Source organism: Nomascus leucogenys, chromosome 17 (genome assembly GCF_006542625.1).
Source record: "Nomascus leucogenys isolate Asia chromosome 17, Asia_NLE_v1, whole genome shotgun sequence".
Classification (NCBI taxonomy): Eukaryota; Metazoa; Chordata; class Mammalia; order Primates; family Hylobatidae; genus Nomascus; species Nomascus leucogenys.
The window spans coordinates 88,104,799-88,129,744 of record NC_044397.1 but is presented as its reverse complement, the minus strand read 5'-3'; the positions used below and the strand labels follow the sequence as shown (position 1 = coordinate 88,129,744).

At 51.3% G+C, this 24,946-nt stretch overlaps 2 protein-coding genes and 1 non-coding gene across 6 annotated transcripts in view; all 3 read right to left on the bottom strand.

Annotated features, from left to right (window-relative positions):
* The window catches only part of CLASRP (CLK4 associating serine/arginine rich protein), a 31,821-nt gene extending 19,011 nt beyond the window's left edge, over window positions 1-12,810 (bottom strand). For 2 of the 4 annotated variants that reach the window (XR_004026360.1, XM_030795804.1), the window contains exons 1-2: window positions 12,742-12,803; window positions 11,540-11,667 (exon numbers count right to left, since the gene is read on the bottom strand). Coding sequence is in view for 2 of the 4 variants with exons in the window: in XM_030795804.1 (XP_030651664.1) it covers window positions 11,540-11,638 (99 nt within the window). In the remaining 2 variants the exon portion in view is untranslated. Of the gene's footprint in view, window positions 1-11,539; window positions 11,668-12,741 lie in introns of all 4 variants that reach the window. The other 2 variants (XM_030795805.1, XM_030795806.1) reach the window with 2 other exon arrangements.
* Window positions 3,894-3,997, bottom strand: LOC115831119. The gene has a single exon (XR_004026653.1). It is a non-coding gene; the product is annotated as a U6 spliceosomal RNA (small nuclear RNA).
* An 851-nt stretch (window positions 12,811-13,661) lies between the features above and the next one.
* Window positions 13,662-24,946, bottom strand: part of RELB (RELB proto-oncogene, NF-kB subunit) — a 36,765-nt gene continuing 25,480 nt past the window's right edge. Inside the window, exons 8-12 of the mRNA XM_030795807.1 lie at window positions 21,774-21,878; window positions 18,609-18,824; window positions 17,547-17,615; window positions 17,331-17,408; window positions 13,662-14,449 (exon numbers count right to left, since the gene is read on the bottom strand). Of these exons, the coding sequence (XP_030651667.1) occupies window positions 14,064-14,449; window positions 17,331-17,408; window positions 17,547-17,615; window positions 18,609-18,824; window positions 21,774-21,878 (854 nt within the window). The 3' untranslated portion in view covers window positions 13,662-14,063. The remainder of the gene's footprint in view (window positions 14,450-17,330; window positions 17,409-17,546; window positions 17,616-18,608; window positions 18,825-21,773; window positions 21,879-24,946) is intronic.

Below are 24,946 nucleotides of genomic sequence, written 5' to 3'. Positions count from 1 at the left end.
GGTTCACTCCATTCTCCTGCCTCAGTCTTTAGAGTAGCTGGGACTACAGGCGCCCGCCACCACGCCCGGCTAATTTTTTGTATTTTTAGTAGAGACGGGGTTTCACCCTGTTAGCCAGGATGGTCTGGATCTCCTGATCTCGTGATCCGCCCGCCTTGGCCTCCCAAAGTGCTGGGATTACAGGCATGAGCCACCGTGCCCGGCCTGCAACAAGCTCACTTCTAAGGTCAAGTGGGGCATACCTCAGAGGTGAACCAACCTGCTAACCTTTAGAAATAAGGGAATTGGCTAGGCATGGTGGCTCACGCCTGTAATCTCAACACTTTGGGAGGCCAAGGCAGGCAGGTCATCTGAAGTCAGGAGTTCCAGACCAACATGGCGAAACCCAGGCTCTGCTAAAAATACAAAAAATTAGCTGGGCATGGTGACACATGCCTGTAATCCCAGCTACTTGGGAGCCTGAGGCAGGAGAATTGCTTGAACTTGGGAGGCATAAGTTGCAGTGAGCTGAGATTGTGTCACCGCACTCTAGCCTGGGCAACAGAGCAAGACTCCATCTCAAAAAAAGAAAAAAAAAAAGAAATTAAAGAAATAAGTTATTGGTTCCTCTCGAGGTGGTGGCCCAATCTTCTGCATAGCCAGTACGAAGACCTCGCTCTCTAAAATATCAGCCCCCTTAACTCTTCACCTCCCATCCTCAGGGCCATTCATTTAGAGACTGGTGTGGACACTTCAGCCTGGACCAGACTGCATCCGCACACGGAAAGATGACCAACATCATTAGCCATCAGGGAAATGCCAATCAGAACCACAAGATACCACTTCACCCACACTAGGCTGGCTGACATGGAAAGGACAGACTATAACAAGCAGTGGGCCGGGCACAGTGGCTCACGCCGGTAATCCCAGCACTTTGGGAGGCCGAGGCAGGCGGATCACCTGAGGTCAGGAGTTCAAGACCAGCCTGGCCAACATGGTGAAACCCTGTCTCTACTAAAAATACAAAAAAATTAGCCAGCCATGGTGGCAGGCGCCTATAATCCCAGCTACTTGGGAGGCTGAGGCAGGAGAATCGCTTGAACCCAGGAGGCGGAGGTAGGCTGTAGTAAGCAGAGATCACGCCATTGCACTCCAGCCTGGGGGACAAGAGTGAGACTCCATCTCAAAAAACAAAAAACAAAACAAAAAAAAGTAGTGACAAGAATGTAGAGAAATCAGGTTCTTCAACTGGAGTGCAATGGCTTGATCTCAGCTCACTGCAACCTCCACCTCCCAGGTTCTAGTGATTCTCCTGCCTCAGCCTCCTGAGTAGCTGGGATTACAGGCATGCACCACCACGCCCAGCTAATTTTGTATTTTTAGTAGAGACGGGGTTTCTCCATGTTGGTCCGGCTGGTCTCGAACTCTTGACCTCAGGTGATCCGCCCGCCTCGGCCTCCCAAAGTGCTGGGATTACAGGCATAAGCCACTATGCCTGGCCTACTACTTGTTATAGTCTGTCCTTTCCATGTCAGCCAGCCTAGTGTGGGTGAAGTGGTATCTTGTGGTTTTGACTGGCATTTCCCTGATGGCTAATGATGTTGGTCATCTTTCAACGTGCGGACACAGTCTGGTCCAGGCTGGGCTCTGCCTCCAGGGGATTTGCTGACATTTGCTGGGCCGCACCCCGCCCGCCACCCCCCACCCCGCTCCCGACCGCTCAGCCCTCACAGGCGCTGGCCTGTCCCTCTCTTGACTTCTTCCCTCCCCTACTCTGCTCCAGGCACACAGGCCCTCACCTCACGCCATTCCTTGGGCATTCCAGACATGCCCTGTGCTTCTGCTTGGACCTCTGCACTTGCTGCTCCCCTGTTTATTCCAGATCTCCTCCTAAAAGCCGGCCTCAGTGACCCTATCTAAATAGCTCCCCACTTATCTACCCCAGCTCCTTCACTCTATGGCTTTATTGAGAAGTAATTCACATACCACACAATTCACTCACTTAACTCCACTTGTTTTCTTTTGAGCACCCGCTACCACCTATCACTGGACCTAATATTCATTCATCACCTTTCTCCCATGCTAGAACGTAACTCCCAGGAGGCAGGACTCTGTTTTGGCTGCTATATCCCTAAAGCCTAGAACAGGGCCTGGCCCACAGCAGGCGCTTGAGAACACCCAATGATGGAAAGAGAGAATAATCCTTACTAACAGATGAAGACTCTGAGCCCCTTCAGGAAAAAAACGCCAGCTCCAAGTTTCCAAGCTCCTGCACCTCCTCACTCTGTCTCCATCTCAGCCCTCAGCTGGCAGATGAGAAGGTGGAGTCCGGGCTGGAAGGAGCTGAGTCACTCACCAGGGACCACAGCTAATACCTGGCTAGTTGCAACCCCGCACTCACTATGTGCCAGGTGCTGGGCTGCTGTGACTCTCATTTCACACCTAAAGAAATTGAGTCTAAGGAACACTCAAGACCACAGGCCCAGCGAGGTGGCGCTGCTGGAGTCCAGCTACTCATGCTGCACCTCGCCTGCCTCCCTCGATTCCTTAGCTGATTCCTCAGCTGGGGCCACACAGCGCACCCAGCTCCCTCTGCCCTGGGACAAGCCAGCCAAGTCTAAGGCCAAGATCTCGTCATACTCCTGAGGCTGCTCCAGGCCAAATGCCCAGTTCCCACAGCCAGGACTCATGGGACACTGTTTGCAGGACAGAATTTGGCAGGTACAGGGAAGCTACTGGCTCGGTCAGCTTTACAGAAAGGAATAAGCGCTGAGCCGGGAGTAAACACCTGGAGTCCAGAGCCTGGTTCTGTTGGGAGATTCTGGAAAAGTCAATGAACCCTACTAAAAACCAGGCGCTGTTTGATGTGCACTGTCTCACTCGAATGTCCCAACCATGGGAGAAACATACTATTCTTTTTTTCTTTTTTTTTTTTTTTTTGAGACAGAGTCTCACTCTGTCACCCAGGCTGGAGTACAATGGCGCAATCTCGGCTCACTGCAACCTCCGCCTCCCAAGTTCAAGGGATTCTCCTGCCTCAGCCTCCTGAGTAGCTGGGATTACAGGTGCCCGCCACCACGCTTGGCTAATTTTGGTATTTTTAGTAGAGACGGGGTTTCACCATGTTGGCCAGGCTGGTCTCGAACTCCTGACCTCGTGATCCGCCCGCCTCGGCCCCCCAAAGTGCTGGGATTACAGGCATAAGCCACCACGCCCAGCTGGTAGTATTCTTATGCCCATGTTACAGATGAGCAAACTGAGGCTCAAAGCCATGGGGTCCACCTGCCTAACATTAGGAATAAGCAGAACTAGGATTTGAACCCAGATGGGCCTGACTACAAAATCTACTTCTTTTTATTTATTTGCTTTTTAAAAGTAATTTTTTGTTTGTTTGTTTTGAGACAAGAGTTTCACTCTTGTTGCCCAGGCTGGAGTGCAACGGCATGATCTTGGCTCACTGCAACCTCCGCCTCCCGGGTTCAAGCGATTCTCCTGCCTCAGCCTCCCGAGTACAGGCATGCACCAACATGCCTGGCTAATTTTTTTGTATTTTTAGTAGAGACGGGATTTCACCATGTTGGCCAGGCTGGTCTTCAACTCCTCACCTCAGGTGATCCGCCTGCCTCAGCCACCCAAAATCCTGGGATTACAGGTGTGGGCCACCACACCTGGCCAAGAATAATTCTTTTATTGTGGTAAAAAACATTTACCATCTTAACATTTTTAAGTGTACAGTACAGTAGTAGTAACTACATGCACCCTGTGGTGCAACAGAGCTTTAGAACTTTTTAAATCTTACAAAACTGAAACAAAACTGAACTTCCCCTTTCCTCCTCCCCCCATCCCTGTCAACCTCCACTGTATTTTCTTTTTCTGAGGGTTTGACTTTTCTTTTAGGTTTCTTTTTCTTTACCAAAAATACGGAAAGTTTCACGAATTTTTGTGTCATCCGTGCACAGCGGCCATGCTAATCTCTGTATCGTTCCAATTTTAGTATATGTGCTGCCGAAGTGAGCTCCCTTCCTCCCTTCCTCTCTCTGTCTGTTTTTTTGAGATGGAGTCTCGCTCTGTCACCCAGGCTGGAGTACAGTGGTGTGATCACAGTTCACTGCAGCCTGGAACTCCTGCGCTCAAGCAAGGTTTAACTATTTTAGATACTTATGAGTGGATCATACAATACTGTCTTTTTGCGACTGGCTTATTTCACTTAGCATAACATCTTCAGGGCTCACTGATATTGTAGCATAGGACAGGATTTCTTTCTTTTTTAAGATTGAATAATATTGCATTATGTGTAGAGACCACATTTTCTTTCTCGATGTATCCCTCAATGGACATTTAGCTTGCGTCCACCTCTTGGCTATTGCTAATAACGCTGTAATGAACATAAGTGTATAAGTACCTCTTCAAGATCCAAAATCCACTTTTTTTTTTTTTGAGACGGAATCTCGCTCTGTCACCCAGGCCGGAGTGCTGGAGTGCAGTGGCGCGATCTCAGCTCATTGCAAGCTCCACCTCCCGGGTTCACGCCATTCTCCTGCCTCAGCCGTGCTGGGATTACAAGCGTGAGCCACCACGCCCGGCCTTTTTTTTTTTTTTTTTTTTTTTTGAGACAGAGTTTCACTCTTGTTGCCCAGGCTGGGCTGCAATGGCACGATCTAGGCTAACCACAATCTCTGCCTCCCGGGTTCAAGTGATTCTCCTGCCTCAGCCTCCCAGGTAGCTGGAACTACAGGCATGCACCACAATGCCCAGCTAATTTTGTATTTTTAGTAGAGATGAGGTTTCTCCATGTTGGTCAGGCTGGTCTTGAACTCCTGACCTCAGGTGATCCGCTCGCCTCGGCCTCCCAAAGTGTTGGGATTACAGGCATGAGCCACCGCTCCCAGCCCAAAACCAACTCTTAACCACTGGATTATCCTGTCTCTAGGATCAGATTGTGTCAGAGGAGTTCATAAAGTTGCTCATTGATTCCTTCATTCAACTGTTAAGCCGGCCTTGTGCTAGGGTATGGCAGTAACTGAGATAGCCCTGGCCCTGCCCTCATGGGCTCACAGTCCAGTGTGGGACAAAGACTTGTCCCCACACAAGGACAACCTAAAGTGGACAGCGCTGAGATGGGGGCCCACAGGGGGAACACCTGACCCGGACTTGCGGGTCAGTCTGGAGCTTCCTGGAAGAGGCGACACCTGAGCTGCCACCTGTTTACTTCTCATTTCCGTATCAACAGAGGATTGTTTCTTTTCCAAACCACTGATTAAAAAGGAAAGTTGACAAGGACAGAAGCAATGACAGAACCGGAGTCTGCCTGGGACTGAAGACAGGGAGAGAAAGCAGGCTCTAACGACAAATCAAGAAGAGAGAAACCAACTGCATCTGGACACACTCATTCAGCCTACCACAATCTACCGCAGCTTCACTGACACTCGCTCCACAGCCTCCGCTCTCGGCCCAAGACTGAGATGAGAGTCCCCTCCTCAAAGCAGCCATCAGCCACGGCCCAGCCATACTCCACAGCTTGGCAGCCCAGATCGGAATGCAGGTCACGTTCGCATACAGGGACAATGGCCGCTTGTACAGGCCTGCACCACAAAGCACCCACAGCCATTGGTTCTTTGAGCTCTTCCCCATTATCCAGTGAGAGGGGTTGGTCGTCACCACTGTCCTGAGGGGGAATACAATGCAGCAAGCTCCCCTGCTAACAGGGAGGGGGCCTGGAGTCCCAGCTCCAGCCTTCTTTCCTCTGCACCATCCCTCCACCTGGATCCAAACTCCAGCTCTATCAGGAACAGTAACGTCAATAACAAGAGCTAATATTTACTGAGCGATAGCGATGCTGGCCAGGCCTCTCTCAGTGGTCCGTGTGTCCAACACTGCGACAACATCGACGGACATGCTCTTGTCTCCGCTGTTTGTGGCAAACCATTAATTGGCAACCAACATCTATTCCCTTTCCTACAACAGTAATAGAACTCCAAATATATCTGGTCAGGGCGACCCAAAATAAAGTCTACACCTCTTAGCCTTCCTCACTGCTGTTCATGAGACTACTTCCTGGTCAGCAGGGGAGGAGTGGAAATGTTACAGGAAAACATCCAGAAACTTTTTTTTTAAAGACAGGGTCTTATTCTCCCACTCAGGCTGGAGTGCAGTGGTACAGTCACAGCTCACTGCAGCCTCCACCTCCCGGGTTCAAGAGATCCTCCCACCTCACCCTCTTCAGGAGCTGGGACCGCAGATGCACGTCATCATACCTGGCTAATTTTTGTATATTTTGGTATAGAAGGGGTTTCACCATGTTGTCCAGGCTGGTCTCGAACTCCTGGGCCCAAGCAACCCCCCTGCCTCGGCCTCCCAAAGTGCTAGGATTACAGGCGTGCGCGACCGCACCTGGCCTAGAAACTTTCTCAACAAATGGCATGAGCGCTTTGCCCCTTTTCCTCTTTTTCCTCGCTGCTGGATAGAATGAAGACACGATGGCCAGAGCCTCTTAGACCTTGTTGCAACACTGGGAAGAGAAGCTGTGCCCAGGAGAACAAAACAGAAGCGGCTTAGGTCCCCGAGCTAACTGGCTACCTCTTGGCTTTTCAGTGACTAAGAAATAAACATCTATCTTGTTTAAGCCACTGATAGATGCTCTAGGTTTGTTAGAGCCAAAGCTGATTGTCCATGTGACATCATTTCGCATGTGGAAGAGGAAATGGGCTCAGGGAGGCAGTCACTTGCCCATGTCACACTATAGGTAAGTGGGATCGCTAGAATTTGAACCGAGAGCCCCATGACTCCCAAATTCTAAGGACTAACCATGATGGGATCTCACCTCCTGGCTGTGTCACCTTGGGCAAGTCGCTTCACCTTTCTTTTTTGAGACAGGGTCTCACTCTGTCACCCAGGTTCCAGTGCAGTGGTGCAATCACAGCTCACTGTAGCCCCACCCTCCCAGGTCTCATCTTGCCTCAGCCTCCCAAGTAGCTGGGACCACAGGCGCATGCCACCAAACCTGGCTAATTTTTTTTTTATTATTTTTTGCAGAGATGGGGTCTTGCTACGCCTCACCTTTTTGAACCTCTATTTCTGCATGATAAGGCGCAGGTGAAAAGCTTAGAGAGGTTAAGGGTCAGAGACTGGGTTACAGTGCCAGCTCTGCCCTCATGCTATGTGACTGTAAGCCACGTATCTCCGTGCTCCAGTTTTGTCCTCTGTAAAATGGAAATAGTAAGAACCACCTCCTAGTCTTGGGTGTGGCTTTGATGAAGCGGAGACACGAGCCAAGTAGTCAGCACAGTGGTTACCAGAGAACTGCTCAACAGCATTAGCTGTTATCGTGGCATCACCTTTAACACAGGCATGATCAATACCCACCTCGCAGGCCTGTTAAAAGGACTACTATGCCAAGCTGGTGAGCACTGGGTCTGGCACACCATGGGCCCTTAATAAATGGCAGCTAGGCCGGGTGTGGTGGCTCACACCTATAATCCCAGCGCTTTGGGAAGCTGAGGCGGGCGGATCACTTGCGGTCAGGAGTTTGAGACCAGCCTGGCCAATATGGTGAAACCCTGTCTCTACTAAAAATACAAAAATTAGCCGGGCATGGTGGTGGGCACCTGTAGTCCCAGCTGCTTGGGAGGCTAAGGCAGGAGAATTGCTTGAACCTGGAAGGCGGAAGTTGCAATGAGCTGAGATCGTGCCACTGCATTCCAGCCTGGGCGACAGAGCGAGACTCTATCTCAAAAAAAAAAAAAAAAGGTAGCTATTCATTCCTGAGTGCTGTGTTCCTAGGCCACTGCTGGGGCCTCAGCTATGACCAACAGAGACCCAGGCCTTGCCTTCATGGTCACATCATTCTGACACTATCAGAGATGAGTTCTCCCTTTAGCCCCGTGGTTCCTTCCTGGTGGCAGAGGCAAGCAAGGAGCTCTCAGAGCTTCCTCTTCTCTGCTGAGTGGAAGTAAGAGCAGTCTCTGTCTCACGGGTGACTGTGGGGATTCAAAAAAAATCCTGCATCTCTCACATGGCCTAGTGGTGCCTGCGAAGGATCAATTAAATGGTTAATTGCTATTGTTAATATTTCTTTTTTTTTTTTTGAGACGGAGTCTCGCTCTGTCGCCCAGGCTGGAGTGCAGTGGCGCGACCTCGGCTCACTGCAAGCTCCACCTCCAGGGTTCACGCCATTCTCCTGCCTCAGCCTCCCGAGTAGCTGGGACTATAGGCGCCTGCCACCGCGCCCGGCTAATTTTTTGTATTTTTAGTAGAGACGGGGTTTCACCGTGTTAGCCAGGATGGTCTCGATCTCCTGACCTCGTGATCCGCCTGTCTCGGCCTCCCAAAGTGCTGGGATTATAGGTGTGAGCCACCGCGCCTGGCCTACTATTGTTAATATTGTTTTATTCATCTATTCTTTCAAACCATATTTGATGGACCCAACCCTAGGGTACAAATGTGACCCAAATATAACTAGTCCCCAGGCTCACAGAGCTGGGTATGTGCATATACGTATGAATGGATAAACATTTTTTTTTTTTTTTTGAGACGGAGTCTCGCTCACTGCAAGCTCCGTCTCCTGGGTTCATGCCATTCTCCTGCCTCAGCCTCCCAAGTAGGTGGGACTACAGGCACCCGCCACCACGCCTGGCTAATTTTTTGTATTTTTAGTAAAGACGGGGTTTTTATACACATACACTCACACATACACACACACACACACACACACACACACACACACACGGTAAGTATTCCTTATCTGATGTGCTTGGGATCAGAAGTGTTTCGGATTTTTTCAGATTTTGGAATATTTGCCTATTCATAATGATATCTTAGGGATGGCACCCAAGTCCAAAGACCAAATTCATTTATCCTTTATAAGCGCAGCCTGAAGGTAATTGTATACAATATTTTAAATAATTTTGTGCATGAAACAAAGTTTGTGTTAAGTACTTACTTGTGAAACTTTCCACTTGTAGCGGGGCATCATGTCAGTATGCAGAAAGTTTCAGATTTTGGAGCTAGCCGGGCGTGGTGGCTCATGTCTGTAATCCCGGCACTTTGGGAGGCCGAGGCAAGCAAATCACATGAGGTCGGGAGTTCAAGACTAGCCTGACCAACATGGTGAAACCCTGTCTCTACCAAAAGTGCAAAAATTAGCCAGGCATAGTGGCACACGTCCGTAATTCTAGCTACTCAGGAGGTTGAGTGAGGCAGGAGAATAGCTTGAACCTGGCGGGTGGAGGTTACAGTGAGCTGAGATCATGCCACTGCACTCCAGCCTGGGCGACTGAGCAAGACTCTGTCTTAAAAAAAAAGAGATTTTGGAGCATTTCAGATTTTGAATTAGGGATGTTCAACCTGTGTGTGCGTGTGCGTGTGTGTGTGTATATATATATATATATATACAAAAAAAAATTTTTTTTTGAGATGGAGTCTCGCTCTGTTGCCCAGGCTGGATAGCAATGCAACCTATGCCTCCCGGGTTCAGGCAATTCTCCTGCTTCAGCCTCCCGAGTAGCTGAGATTACCATTTACTCCTGTATTACTGCCCCAGCCTCCTCCCTGGTCTGCTGGCCTCCAGTCCTGGCTCCTCCAGTCTGTCCTCCCTAGAAGAGTCCAAGAGGCCTTTCTAAAGCACAAAACTGACCCTGTCCCTTCGTTGCTCGGAGCACCTCTATGGCTCCTAAGTGCCCTTGAGAGAAAGCCCAGGCTCCTCACCACCTCCAGCTAATTTTTGTATTTTTAGTAGAGACGAGGTTTCATCATGTTAGCCAGGCTGGTCTCAAACTCTTGACCTGAGGTGATCCACCTGCCCTGGCCCCCAAAATGCTGGGATTACAGGCGTGAGCCACCACACCAGGCCCACGAATGTGTATCTTAAGTGTGTTAAATTCCACAAAGGGGAAGGAAAGGGAGCTATGATTAGGGCATTTTTAGAGGACACCTGACTGAGCTTGGGAAACAAGACTTCTCTGAGGACTGAGATCTGACAGATGAGCAGTAGTTAACCAGGTATGGGAAGAGCTCATACAAAGGTCCCGTGGCCAGGGAGCGCTTGGGTCAGTGGAGGAATAGCAAGGAGGCCAAAATGACTTGTGCAAAGGAACAAGGCAGAGTGTGAGGTGGTGTGAGTCTGGAGGAAGGGCAAAGGCCAGGCCATGCAGGACCCTAAAGGCCACAGTGAGGAGCCTGGGCTTTCTCTCAAGGGCACTTAGGAGCCATAGAGGTGCTCCGAGCAATGAAGGGACAGGGTCAGTTTTGTGCTTTAGAAAGGCCTGTTGGACTCTTCTAGGGAGGACAGACTGGAGGAGCCAGGACTGGAGGCCAGCAGACCAGGGAGGAGGCTGGGGCAGTAATACAAGAGTAAACGGGAAAGTTCTATATAAATGTCATCTGACAGGAAAACTAAACCTAGTAAACAGGTGCCATTTCAAGCTGGGATCCCAAGGATACACAGGAGTTAAACAGGCGAGGAGGGACTAATACAGGCCAAAGCCCTGTGGTGGCAGAAACAGAAGGCCAGTGGAGCTGTCCAAGGATGAAGCTGAGTGGTCAGACCACAAGGGTCTTTTAGGCCAGGGATAGTTTGGTCTTCCCTGCAAAAACAACTGAAGCATCACAGGAGAGGGAAGTGGTCAGGTTCCACTTAATATTCACTCCTTTTTTTTGAGACAGTCTCGCTGTTGCCCAGGCTGGAGTGCAGTGGCGCTATCTCCGCCCACTGCAGGCTCCGCCCCCCGGGTTCACACCATTCTCCTGCCTCAGCCTCCCGAGTAGCTGAGACTACAGGCACCCGCCACCTTGCCCGGCTAATTTTTTGTATTTTTAGTAGAGATGGGGTTTCACCGTGTTAGCCAGGACAGTCGCGATCTCCTGACCTCGTGATCCGCCCACCTTGACCTCCCAAAGTGCTGGGATTACAGGCGTGAGTCTTGCTCTGTCACCCAGGCTGGAGTTCAGTGGCACAATCTCCATGCACTGCAGCCTCCTCTTCCCGGGCTCAAGCAATTCTCGTGCCTCAGCCTCCCGAGTAGCTGGGACTACATGCACACACCACTAAGCCTGGCTAATTTTTGTATCTTTAGTAGTGATGGGGTTTCACCCTTTTGGCCAGGCTGGTCTCGAACTCGTGACCTCAGGTGATCCACCTGGGATTACAGGCGTGATCCACCATGCCAGGCCAACTTAATACTCACTGCTATTGTGTGCCAAGCCAAACCTCAAGAGTGGCTGAGCTCTTCTGGGAACGGGTAACCCAGCAGTAAGCGAAACAGACGACATTCTGGAGGTGGCCAGTATAACGTCAGGACTGCTCTGAGGGTTACAGAGACTTCCCTCTTTCTTGCTAACACCAGATCGGCACTGGGAGGCCACACCAAATGACACAGTATGCTACAACAAACAGAAGCCCTTGGGATCCTACCAATGATTATGCTCAAGAAAAGATTAATGAATATACTCCTGAGGAAATGAGCCTCTTGTCTGGACATACTTCCAAGCCCAGATTTTACCAGGATGACCAGCTGTGCCCCCCAACCCAGGGTCCCTCACCCCAGACAAAAGGCCAGTTACTCACGATCTTTTCATAATACTCCCGTCTCCGCTCCGCCCTCTTCTTGTAGTCGACCATCATGCCTCGAAGCTTCCGCTCATGCTTCCGAGCCTCGTGCCACATTGTGGTGAGGCCAAGCCTGGGGCCTCAACCTGAGGGATGAAGGGACCAAGAAAGTCAGATGGTCTGTGAAAACCGTATGGGCAGAATCAAAGTCATCTAACAAGTTGGTGACAGAGTCGATCCCAAACAACACATCTCTTAGCTTCAGGGAGCAGAAGTGAAGCTGCAGAACAGTATGCCAGATGTTCAAGTCTATCCCTAACAACTTCGATCTGGCAGCTTGGGCATTCTGAAAAACGCTTAGGTGATTCTGAGGTGAGCATCCCTGGGAAAGGGGTGTCCTAGATTCCACGCACTGGAGTCGGGGATGAAAGGTTTTGAAACATCAATAGTGTTTGAAGTAGGGTCAGAAGGCAAACCCTGAGCACTTAAGGCTGGAGCTCAAGGGAAAGAGAAGAGCTGAAAAGGCTCCCACTAGGGGCCATGCGTGGGGTTGGGTATGAGTCTGGGTGGTAGAGGGATAAGGAGGATAAGGATGAAGGCAGGTGGAGGAAATCGGAGAAAGCCTTTAAGGGAACAGTGCAGTTGTATGAAGGTGGAGGTCGAGGACAGGTGAAGGGCGTGGCAGAAGATGAAGATGCTAGAGGGAGTGGGAACACGGGGAGGGAGTGTTGCAAGGAGACCAGAGTGAAGCTGAGGTCTAAAGATGAGATCTAGATGGCGGGGTGGGGAGAGTATCCAAGGAAAAAAGCGTAGAGCCTGAGAGAGGCGGAGCTGGCTGACGGGAGGGCGTGGGCTGAGCTTGGGGGCAGGGCTTGTGGGAAAGGGCGGAGACCGAAGGTTTGGACAGGGCTTGCGGGTCGCGTCGCGGCCTGAGGATTTGGGCTGGGTTTTGTTTTTTGTTTTTTTTTTTTGACAAGGGGGCGGGGCCTGTGATAAGCTGCTGGGCCGAAGGCCGAGTCCGATGCGGCAACTTCTGGCCCACAGCCGGGGCACGGGCGCGGCCTGAGGCCCGTCAGGCCGAATGGGGTGAGGGACGAGCGATCCTCGGGGCCGGGACGCAGCAGAAGCCCACAGCAGCATGGGGAGAGCCTGAGGAAAGGGAGAAGCTGGGCTGACGCCTGCCTGAAAACCGGGAGGTCGAGCCCGCCGCCTGCACTCACCGGCTGGTCGCCGCCTCCCACCGCTGCGCTCGCGCGCGGCCCGCACCGGAAGCGGAAATGAAGGACTGCGCCGGGGGAGGGGGCGGAGCACGGTGGAGCGCCGTGCAGCGCACTTCCGCCGACGTGAGAGGCGGGTCCTAGAGTCCAGAGAGGCGGGATCCGGAGGAAGAAGTGGGAGAGCGGACAAGGGAAGAACTTCGATGCTTTATCTTTTTATCGTTTTAAATTTTATTTATTTAATTTTATTTTTTTGAGACGGAGTCTCTCTTTGTCTCCCAGGCTAGAAGGCAGTGGCGCGATCTAGGCTCACTGCAACCTTTGCCTCCTGGGTTTCAGCTATTCTCCCATCTCAGCCTCCCGGCTATTCTCCCACCTCAGCTGGGACTACAGGCGCGCACCACCAAGCCCGGCTAATTTTTGTATTTTTAGTGGAGACAGGGTTTCACCATTTTGATCAGGCTGGTCTCAAACTCCTGACCTCATGTGATCCACCTGCCTTGGCCTCCCAAAGTGCTGGGATTACAGCCATGAGCCACCATGCCCGGTCTTATTTTTTACTTTTATTTTTATATTTTTTTGAGACACAGCCTCGCGCTGTCGCCCAAGCTGGAGTGCAGTGGTGCGGTCTTGGCTCACTGCAACGTCCACCTCCTGGGCTCAAGCGATCCTCCCACCTCAGCCTCCGGAGTAGCTGGGATTACAGGCGCGCAGCACCACGCCCGACTAATTTTTGTATTTTTTGTAGAGACTAGGTTTCGTCATGTTGCCCAGGCTGGTCTCAAACTCGTGAGTTCAAGCGATCCTCCTGCCTTGGCCTCCCAAAGTGCTGGGATGACAGATCTGAGCCCCCAGCCTGGAGGCTTTCTTTGTTACTAAGGGACTAGGGCATTTCCCAAGCGCAGAACAGACGAAACACCCGGGGCTCAAAAACTCATCTTTATTGGGAAGACTCTGAACAACCAACCTACCCCCCACCTTCAAGTCTGGGGAGGGAGGGCCGGGAATCTGCCCCCTCCTCCCATATGTACAATCTTTTCCGAATCCTACTGGAGAATGTGCCCCCACATGTGGGGACAGAGGCAGCTGTAACAAGCTACTGCACGGGAGCCGTGTCCCTTTTCTTCTCCGGACTCAGTTTCCTCATCTGTAAAATGGGCTCAAGGGGAAACCCGTGCAACGGAGCTTCTCGCCAAGGCTGAATATGTCCACTTCAGAAGCATGAGGAAGGGCCAAGGGGATGGGGGTGCTAGACATCCTGGTTGGGATTGCACGGCTCCTCCACCTCCCTCCCCACCCAGTGCCCCTCCTCTGGCATCGCGGGGCTACGTGGCTTCAGGCCCCGGGGATAGGAGGCCACCCCCAAAGGCCGCCTCGCGGTACTGATTGGGGAACATGTTGCTGCCCACGAGGCTGGCGGTGCCTCCATCCCCGGGACCCGGGGCCTGGTACGAGTCCAGCGTCAGTGGTTCAGGGCCGGGGGTCTCCCCAACCACGGCCCCGGCACCTCCGCTGCACACAACAGCGCTAGCGTGTGGCGGTGCCGGGGGCAGCAGGTCCAGCATAGTGAAGAGTGTGGGGGCCGTAGGGTCGTAGGCAAAGCCATCGTCCAGGAGGTCAGGCCCGCCAGGGGGCTCCAGGCCGGGCAGGGACACGGTGCCAGAGAAGAAGTCGGGGTCTGGCAGCAGGGCTGACGGCGGGAGGAACGGGCCTACGGGGATGAAGACAGAGAAGTGTAGTGTGATTCAGGGCCAACTTCTGATCAGGCCCTAAATCAAATGCCCCACTCCCTGCAAAATGTGATATCAAGGTGGCCTTTTTTTTTTTTTTTTTTTTTTTTTTGAGATGGAGTCTCATTCTGTCACCCCGGCTGGAGTGCAGTGACTTGCTCTTGGCTCACTGCAACCTCTGCCTCCCCGGTTCAAGTTGATTCCCCTGCCTCAGTCTCCCGAGTAGCTGGAACTACAGGCCAGGCACGTGCTACACCCAGCTAATTCTTGTCTTTTTAGTAGAGATGGGGTTTCACCATGTTTGCCAGACTGGTCTGGAACTCCTGACCTCAGGTGATCCACCTGCCTCGGCCTCCCAAAGTGCTGGGATTACAGGTGTGAGCCACCAAGCCTGGCCTTAGGTGCCCTCTTAATCCCAAGGAGAATCCATGTGGGACTATCACCATTCTCAGATAATAAGTAAATTGAAGGCCAAGCGTGGTGGTTCACACCTGTAATCCCAACACAACATAGCGAGACCCTGTCTCTACAAAAAATTTATTTAAAAGCTAGCTGGGTGTGGTGGTGCTCGCCTGTAGTCTCAGCTACTTGGCAGGCTGAGGCAGGAGGATTGCTTGAGCCCAGTTTGAGGCTGCAGCGAAGTATGATCACACCACTGCACTCGAGCCTGGGCAACAGAGCAAGACCTTCTCTCTCAAAATAATGATAATAATAAGTAAACTAACGCACTGAGGGAAAGTAAGTGGAAGGCTCACACAGCTGTTGTGGAACTAGGGTTGAAACCATGCTGCTACACAGCTGTGGAGAGTTTTCCCTGAGAGTGAGAAAGGAGAAGAGGTTCCAAAGCCCCCCAACATACAGAGATAACCCAAAAAGTAAAATCTTCAGACCTTGGGAGACACAAGTTGGGAAGTCACCAGTCCCAAAATTGTCACAAAAAATAAATGTCATTCTCAGGCATAATGGGGACTTAAGAAAAAATAACAATCAAATAAAAAAGTTTCATTATAAGAGGGATTCTCAGGCCAGGCATGGTGGCTCACGCCTGTAATCCCAGCACTTTGGCAGGCCAAGGCGGGCAGATTACCTGAGGTCAGGAGTTCAAGACCAGCCTGGCCAACATGGCGAAACCCCGTCTCTCCCAAAAATACAAAAATTAGCCGGGCGTGGTGGTGGGCGCCTGTAATCCCAGCTACTTGGGAGGCTGAGGCAGGAGAATCACTTGAACCTGGGAGGTGGACGTTACAGTGAGCCGAGATCGTGCCACTGCACTCCAACCTAGGCAACAGAGCAAGACTATCTCAAAAAAAAAAAAAAAAAGGGACTCTCTTTTTGGAACAAGACAAACCTTAGAGACACAAGGCTATTGGGACTATTTTCTAGCTTTCCTTGCAGCCTGATGTGATCATGTGACTAAGGTCTGCTAACTGGAATGTGGGCATAATGGCTGGAGCTACAGCAGCCACCTTGCACCATGAGATGGTGAACTGAAAATGACAGAAGCCTCGGTCTCTTGATGATCCTGCAGTCACCAGACCATCCCTGGAACACCTACCTATGGACTGTTTTTTGTTTCTTGTTTTTGAGACGGAGTCTTGCTCTGTTGGCCAGGCTGGAACACAGTGGCACCATCTTGGCTCACTGCAGCCTCCACCTTTTGGGTTCAAATGATTCTCCTGCCTCAGCCTCCCAAGTAGCTGGGACTACAGGCATGTGCCACCACATCCAGCTAATTTTTGTATTTTTAGTAGAGATGGAGTTTCACCATGTTGGCCAGGATGGTCTCTCTCTCTTGACCTCGTGATCTACCTGCCTTGGCCTCCCAAAGTGCTGGGATTACAGGCGTGAGCCACAGTGCCAGTCCTGTTTCTTGTTGTTGTTGTTTTGAGAAGGGTCTCATTCTGTTGCTCAGGCTAAAGTGCAGTGGTGCAATCTTGGCTCACCGCAACCTCCACCTCCTGGGTTCAAGTGATTCTTCTGCCTCAGCCTCTAAGTAGCTGGGACTACAGGCGTGCACCACCACACTCGGCTAATTTTTGTATTTTTAGTAGAAACAGGGTTTTGCCATGTTGGCCAGGCTGGTCTCAAACTCCTGGACTGAAGCAGTCCACCCGCCTCAGCCTCCCAAAGTGTTGAGATTACAGTCATGAGCCACTTTCAGTCCCTACGGACTACGTATGTGAGACAAGAAATAACGTTCCATCCTGTTGAAGCCCCTGTTATTTTGAGTTTTGCTCTAAATGCAGTTAAATGTGATCATAGGTGGGGCTCAGTGGCTCATGCCTGTAATCCCAGCACTTTGGGAGGCTGAGGCAAGCAGATCACTTGAGGTCAAGAGTTCAGGACCAGCCTGGCCAATGTGGTGAAACCCCGTCTCTACTAAAAAATACAAAAATTAGCCAGGCGTGGTGGTGCATGCCTTTAGTCCCAGCTACTTGGGAGCCTGAAGCAGGAGAATTGCTTGAACTCAGGAGGCAGAGGTTGTAGTGAGCTGAGATCATGCCACTGCACTGCAGTCTGGGCAACAGAGCAAGACTCCATCTCCAAAAAAAAAAGAAATAGATTAAATTTTAAAACACCACTGAGCTAAGTATGTACTGGGCCTTTTCAAAGGAGTCCCTGAGGCTCTGAGAGGTAGAGCAACTTAACGAAGGTCACATAGCAAGGAAATGGCCCAGGAGAGATCAGAACTTCCATTCTGTCTCCAGAGCCCTCATTCTTTCCACTCTATGTTGCTGGCTAAGTGCTGAGTGACTCGCCTTGTGGCTGCTCTTGGAGGGCGTGAAGAGGCCAGAAAAGCAAGGGTGCCACTTACCCTCTGCCCACCCAGGGGACAGGGGCTTATGTGTAGCTGGGACCCACCTGAGCCGTGGTTGGGCAGGAAGTGGTCCAGGATGGCCGGCTTTTTCTTCCGCCGTTTGCTCTCGATGCCATGGGGGTCTGAGGGAAGGCAGAGATGAGGACCCCTGTTCCCCAACAGCCCTTCCTCCCCAGCCTGGGGTGGGACAGGGCAGTGGGGTCAGCTGTCCCCTCCCCAGAACCTGGGGATGGGGGTGGAAAGGGGCAGAGGGCACACACCAGAGCTGTTCAGCTCCCCAAGGACGTCAGGCATCCCCCGTTTCCGCTTCTTGTCCACGCCGTAGCTGTCTGTTGAGGAGATATCAGGGACACACACTAAATACTAAAATTAGCCGGGCATGGTGGTGGGTGCCTATAGTGAGTCTTGCTCTTTAGCCCAGGCTGAAGTGCAATGGCACAATCTTGGCTCACTGCAACCTCTGCCTCCCGGGTTCAAGCAATTCCGCCTCAGCCTCCCGAGTAGCTGGGACTACAGGCGCCCACCACTACAACCAGCTAATTTTTGCATTTTTAGTGGAGACAGGGTTTCACCGTGCTGGTCAGGCTGGTCTCGAACTCCTAACTTCAGGTGATCCGCCTGCCTCGGCCTCCCAAATTGCTGTGATTACAGGCATGAGCCACCGCACCCGGCCTACACACTGGCCTCTTTGTTGTTCCTGGAGCACCCCAGGCACAATCCGGCCTCAGGACTTTTGCACCTGCTGTTCCAGCTGTTTAAAACACTCTTCCTCCACTCTCACTACTTCCCTAGAAAACTTCCCTGCTTAGTCATCCTCCTGTCCTCAGCTCCACTGTCCCCTCCTCCAAGAAGCCTTCCCTGATGCCCACAGCTGGGTCAGGTGCCCCCTTTGGGCAACGCAAGCCCTTGAGCACTTCATTCCAGTCCTGCCCACTGGTCATCACTGTAGGGACAGGCTGTCCCCTATCCTCAGGACTATAAGCCTCATGAGGACACAGCTAGGGGCTGTGTTGGTCACTGCTGTGTGTCTAGCAATACCGAGCACAGGCCCGGGCATGTGCAGGATGCTGAGGGGAGGAAAGATTAAATACTCTCCAAATGTCACAGGACAGCTACTGTTATTTCCATTTTGCACAGAAGAATGAGGCTCAGAGAGGCCAAGGTCACACAACCAGTAAGCAGCAGAGCCAGGATCTGAACACTGTCTTTGTAGCTCTGAGCCTGCATTCTAGTTCTGCCTCTTTCCCATCCCCACTGGGGTCTCCTCAAGGCCGAAGACCTAGTCTCCGAGGTGGTGGGTCACCCTGGGTTGCTGTAGTTACCATGGTCACGAGGCAGGTACGTGAAAGGCAATGGCTCGCTGCAGACCCCGTCGGTGAGCCGCTGCAGGAAGACGTTGACTGTCACGGGCTCGACAATCTCCAGGTCCTCGTAGGGCGGCGTCTTGAACACAATGGCAATCTGGCGGTGCACGTCGGCCTGGGAGAAGTCAGCCCGACCTTCCCAGGAGGCCCTGCTGAACACCACTGATATGTCCTCTGGCAGGAAACGGGGGACATCAGCTAAGCCAGGACATCTGGGCCACTGTGCTCCCAACTTGCCCAGCCTCCCCCAAAATCAAGACTAATATTCCTCTTTTTTTTTTTTTTTTTTTTTGAGAGTCTTGCTCTGTTGCCCAGGCTGGAGTGCAATGGCGCAATCTCGGCTCACTGCAACCTCCGCCTCCCAGGTTCAAGCGATTCTCCTGCCTCAGCCTCCTGAGTAGCTGGGATTACAGGCACTCACCACCACGTCTGGCTAATTTTTTGTTGTTTTTTTTTTTTTGAGACGGAGTCTCACTCTGTCACCCAGGCTGGAGTGCAGTGGTGCGATCTCGGCTCAGTGTAGGCTCCACCTCCCGGGTTCACGCCATTCTCCTGCCTCAGCCTCCTGAGTAGCTGAGACTACAGGCACCTGCCACCACGCCTGGCTAATTTTTTGTATTTTTAGTAGAGATGGGGTTTCACCATGTTAGACAGGATGGTCTCGATCTCCTGACCTCGTGATCTGCCTGCCTTGGCCTCCCAAAGTGCTGGGATTACAGGCATGAGCCACTGCGCCCAGCCTTGTTTTTTTTTTTTTGAGACAGGGTATCGCTCTGTTACCCAGGCTGGAGTGAAATGCCATGATCTTGGCTCACTGCAACCTCTGCCTCTGGGCATTGAAATCTTCCTACCTCAGCCTCCCAAGTAGCTAGGATTACAGGCATGCACCACCACACACCCGGCTGATTTTTTTGTATTTTTTGTAGAGAAGGGGTTTCGCCGTGTTGCCCAGGCTGGTCTCAAAGTCCTGGATACAAGCAATCCTCCCACTTTGGCCTCCCAAAGTGCTGTGATAACAGGCGTGAGCCACCATGCCCAGCCTCTAATATTCCTAAAAATAAAACTAATCACCAGGCATGGTGGCTCACACCTGTAATCCCAGCGCTTTAGAAGGCTGAGGTAGGTGGATCACTTGAGGTCAGGAGTTCGAGACTAGCCTGACCAACATGGTGAAACCCCGTCTCTACTAAGAATACAAAATTAGGCCGGGCATGGTGGCTCACGCCTGTAATCCCAGCACTTTGGGAGGCCAAGGAGGGTGGATCACCAGAGGTCAGGAGTTCAAGGCCAGGCTGACCAACATGGTGAAACCCCGTGTCTACTAAAAATACAAAAATTAGCATGGTGTGGTGGTGTGTGCCTGTAATACCAGCTACTCAGGAGGCTGAGGCAGGAGAATCACTTGAACCCAGGAAGCAGAGGTTTCAGTGAACCGAGATCGTGCCACTGCATTCCAGCCTGGGTGACAGAGTGAGACTCCATCTAAAAAAAAAAAAAAAATTAGCCGGGTGTGGTGGCACACACCTGTAGTCCCAGCTACTTGGGAGGCTAAGGCAGGAGAATCACTTGAACCAAGGAGGGAGAGGTCGCAGTGAGCTGAGATTATGCCATTGCACTCCAGCCTGGGCCACAAGAGCAAAACTCCGTCTCAAAAAAAAAAACGAATCATAGTGGCTCATAGTGGCAGCTAGCTTTCTGTTGAGCACCTATTATGTGCCAGTCACTAAGTGTTTTATGTATATATGTGTATATATGTATATATGTGTATATATATATATATATTTTTTTTTTTTTTTTTTTGAGATGGAGTCTTGCTCTGTGGCCCAGGCTGGAGTGTAATGGCATGATCTCGGCTCACTGCAACCTCTGCCTCCCAGGTTCAAGTGATTCTCGTGTCTCAGCCTCCCAAGTAGCTGGAATTACAGGTGTGCGCCACCACACCCAGCTAATTTTTGTAGTTTTAGTAGGGACAGGGTTTCACCATGTTGGCCATGCTGGTTTTGAACTCCTGACCATAAGTGATCTGCACACTTTGGCCTCCCAAAGTATTGGGATTACAGGTGTGAGCCACCACACCCGGCCTAATGCCTGGCTATTTTTTAATTTAAAAGAATTTTTTTTTGTAGAGGTGGGGGCTTAGTATGTTGCCCAGACTGGACTCAAACTCCTGGGCTCAAGTGATCCTCCCACCTCAGCCTCCCAAAGTGCTAGGATTACAGGCATGAGCCACCGGCCCAGTCGGTTTGTTTTTGGTTTTGATTTTTTGAGACAGGGTCTGTCTCTGTCGCCCTGGCAGGAGAGCAGTGGTACAATCTTGGCTCACTGCAGCCTCTGCCTCCCAGGTTCAAGCGATTCTCCTGCCTCAGCCTCCCAAGTAGCTGGGATTACAGGTGTGTGCCACCACACCCAGCTCATTTTTGTGTTTTTTAGTAGAGATGGGGTTTCACCATGTCGGCCAGGCTGGTGTTGAACTCCTGACCTCAGGTGATCCGCCCACCTTGGCCTCCCAAAGTGCTGGGATTGCAGGCATAAGCCACTGCACCCAGCCCTAATTTTCGTATTTTTAGTAGATACGGGTTTTCACCACGTTGCCCAGGCTGGTCTCGAACTCCTGAGCTCAAGTGATCCACCCGCCTCAGCCTCCCAAATTGCTGGGATTACAGGCTTGAGCCACGGTGACCAACTGTCTTTTTTTTTAAAAGCCTGTTTGAGGAAGGGCCATTTGAACAGAGGTGAATGAAATGGAGTTGCTTCTCCTGTCCTGTTTGCTTTACCCATAGCCCTTATTCAGAACCACCATAAACCGCTCATTTATGCAACCCCACCCTTAACATCAGAGTCCTCTGGACGTGTCGTGAGCTCTGTAATGGCACCGCCTAGCACGCAGCATGGGTCACCACAGACGAGCCTCCGTCATCCTACGGAGACGGGTGAGCAAGCGACTCAGGGAGTGAATGAACCCATCAGCTGTGTCTGACTGTGAAGACAGCGTTCTGGACCCTTGCACTCTGGTGTCCTGGTTAACCAGCTCTTTCTCATCCTTTCATCCTCCTGGGCTCCCTGGCTACCCCTCCAAGTTGCCAGACCCCGCTCTGCCCAAGCTTGCTGCCCCAGGCCCCTCACCTTTCTGCACCTTGTCGCAGAGCAAGTAGAGCTCCTCACCACCCGTGCACGGCCCACTTTCCTTGTTAATTCGGCAAATCCGCAGCTCTGACGTGTTTGTGGATTCTGCGAAGGAGCGAGAGGAAGAAGTGTATAAAAAAAAAATCCAGGCCGGGCGCGGTGGCTCACACCTGTAATCCCAGCACTTTGGGAGGCCGAGGCAGGCGGATCACGAGGTCAGGAGATCGAGACCATCCTGGCTAACACGGTGAAACCCCGTCTCTGCTAAAAATACAAAAAAATTAGCCAGGCGTGGTGGCGGGCGCCTGTAGTCCCAGCTACTCGGGAGGCTGAGGCAGGAGAATGGCGTGAACCCGAGAGGTGGAGCTTGCAGTGAGCAGAGATTGCGCCACTGCTCTCCAGCTTGGGTGACAGAGTGACACTCCATCTCAAAAAAAAAAAAAAAAATCCAGAGAATTCAGTCACCAAACCCTTACTGGGCACACAATGGGTGCCATCCCCGGGGCTGGAGAGGTGGGGAATTGAAAAGGCAGGGCATCTGATCCTCATGGAACCCTAGTCCAGGTGGAGAAAAGTCACTCGGACAGGAGGGGTTAATGGACAATCGTCAGCCCTCACGCTGAGGTCCGGTGAGTGTCTGTCCAAAACGAAGATCTTTTGTCTGGCATGGTGGCTCACGCCTGTAATCCCAGCTCTTTGGGAGGCCGAGGCAGGTGGATCACTTGAGGTCAGGAGTTCGAGACCAGCATGGCCAACATGATGAAACCCTGACTCTACTGAAAATACAAAAATTAGCTGGGTGTGGTCCCAGTTACTCAGGAGGCTGAGGCAGAAGAATCGCTTGAACCCAGGAGGCAGGGGTTGCAGGGAGCTGAGACTGCACCACTGCACTCCATCGGGGGTGACAGAGGAAGACTCTGTCTCAAAACAAAAAACAAACAAACAAAAAAATAAAACAAAAGAAGATCCTTTGCTAGGCAAGGTAGCTAGCTCACACCTGTAATCCGAGCACTTTTGGGGGCCCAGCCAGGAAGATCACATGAGGCCAGAAGTTCAAGACCAGCCTGGGCAACATAGCAGACCCCATCTCTCTCAAAAAAGAAAAAAAAAAATTAGTCAGGCATGATGGCTCACACCTGTAATGCCAGCACTTGAGGGGCCGAGGAGGGAGGATCGTTTGAGCCCAGGAGTTCCGTACCAGCCTGGGTAACATGGTGAGACTCTAGCTCTACAAAAAGTTTTAAAAATAAAACTTAGCCAGGTGTGGTGGCACATGCCTGTAGTCTCAGCTACTTGTGAGGCTGAACTGGGAGGATCACTTGAGCCCAGGAGTTCAGGCTGCAGTAAGCTATGACTGCACCACTGCATGACTGCCTAGGCAACAGAGTGAGACCCTATCTCTAAAAAAAAATAATAAGAATAATTTTTTAAAAATGTTTAAGGGAGATCCTCAGACCTCAGGGAGAGTTGATGGGGTCCCAGGTGAGAGAAGGTTCCTTGAGGAGAGTTTGATAGACTGTAATCTTGTAGTGGACACCTGTTGTTTTCTCCATCTAGTAGTCCTGGCCCCTTTTCTTTTAACAGCCTCCAATTTTCCCTCAAGGGACCACCCCTCATCTTAGTAACTGGGATTGGGCAGGGCTGAGCCCACTTCCTAGCTCAGCAGTAATTGATCACGTGCCCCAGACTTGGCCAATTAGAGCAGTGCATCCCTCTGGCCAAAGCTGATTGGTCAAAAAGGAGCAAATGACCAAAACCAGGCCAATGAGAGATAGACCTGAGACTTTAAGCAAAGCTATTAGGTAAGAGAAGCTAAAAGCAGCTTTGGGAGTAGGGGAAAGGTGCCAGGCAGGTAGGATATAAGCATGGATTCTAACATGGAGGAAGAACAGCTGAGAGACAGAAAGAGACAGATCTCTAATGACATCACTGAGGTCCTGGATGCAGCCAGACCTGAAGCACTATGCTACATCTGCATTTTTCTCGTTAATAGAACAAATAGAACAAATTATTCTCTTTTTTCCCCCTTAAGCCTATTTAAGTAAGGATTCTTTTTTTTTTTTTTTTTTGAGAAGGAGTCTCGCTCTGTTGCCCAGGCTGGAGTGCAGTGGTGTGATCTCGGCTCACTACAAGCTCCGCCTCCAGAGTTCACGCCATTCTCCTGCCTCAGCCTCCCGAGTAGCTGGGACTACAGGTGCCCGCCAGGACACCCGGCTAATTTTTTTTTTGGATTTTTAGTAGAGATGGGGTTTCGCCATGTTAGCCAGGATGGTCTCGATCTCCTGACCTTGTGATCCGCCCGCCTCGGCCTCCCAAAGTGCTGGGATTACAGGCGTGAGCCACCGCGCCTGTCTAAGTTGGGATTCTATCACTTGCATCCATAAATGCCCTGACTGAATTAATACCCCATTTTGATGCTCACAGCAGTCACTATGGGTTGGCTAAAACCTACCAGTTATTCCCAATCCCCTCTTCTATGCCTGTACCCCTCTATAGAGGTTGAAAAATCTAAGCACTTGCTTTCCCAGACCACCCTGCAACTAGCAGTGGCCATGGGACCAAGGTCTGGCCACTGAGAAATAAGCAGAAGTCTACCAGGGTGATTCTGTGGAATATAATGCGCTCTCTCAGAAAGGGAGAGAGATTATTACTTATGCTGCCTCTTCCCTTGGGCTGCCTGGTATAGTACAGAGTGTTCATTCTACAACACTAGAAGATTCCATTTTGCATTTGATTTTTTTTTTCTTGTTTTTTGAGACGGAGTCCTTCTCCATTGCCCAGGCTAGAGTGCAGTGGTGCAATCTCAGCTCACTGCAACCTCCGCCTCCCAGGTAGCTGGGATTACAGGTGTGTGCCACCATGCCCAGCTAATTTTTGCATTTTTAGTAGAGACAGGATTTCACCACTTGCTCTGTTGCCCAGGCTGGACTGCAGTGGCATGATCACAGCTCACTGCAGCCTCAACCTCCTGGGCTCAAGCAATCTTCCCACCTCAGCCTCCAAAGTAGCTGGGACTACAGGTGCATGTCACCATGCCCAACTAATTTTTTTTCTTTTTTTGAGATGGAATCTCACTCCGTTGCACAGGCTGGAGCGCAGTGATGCGATCGCGGCTCACTGCAACCTCCGCCTCCCGGGTTCAAGGAATTCTTCTGCCTCAGCCTCCTGAGTAG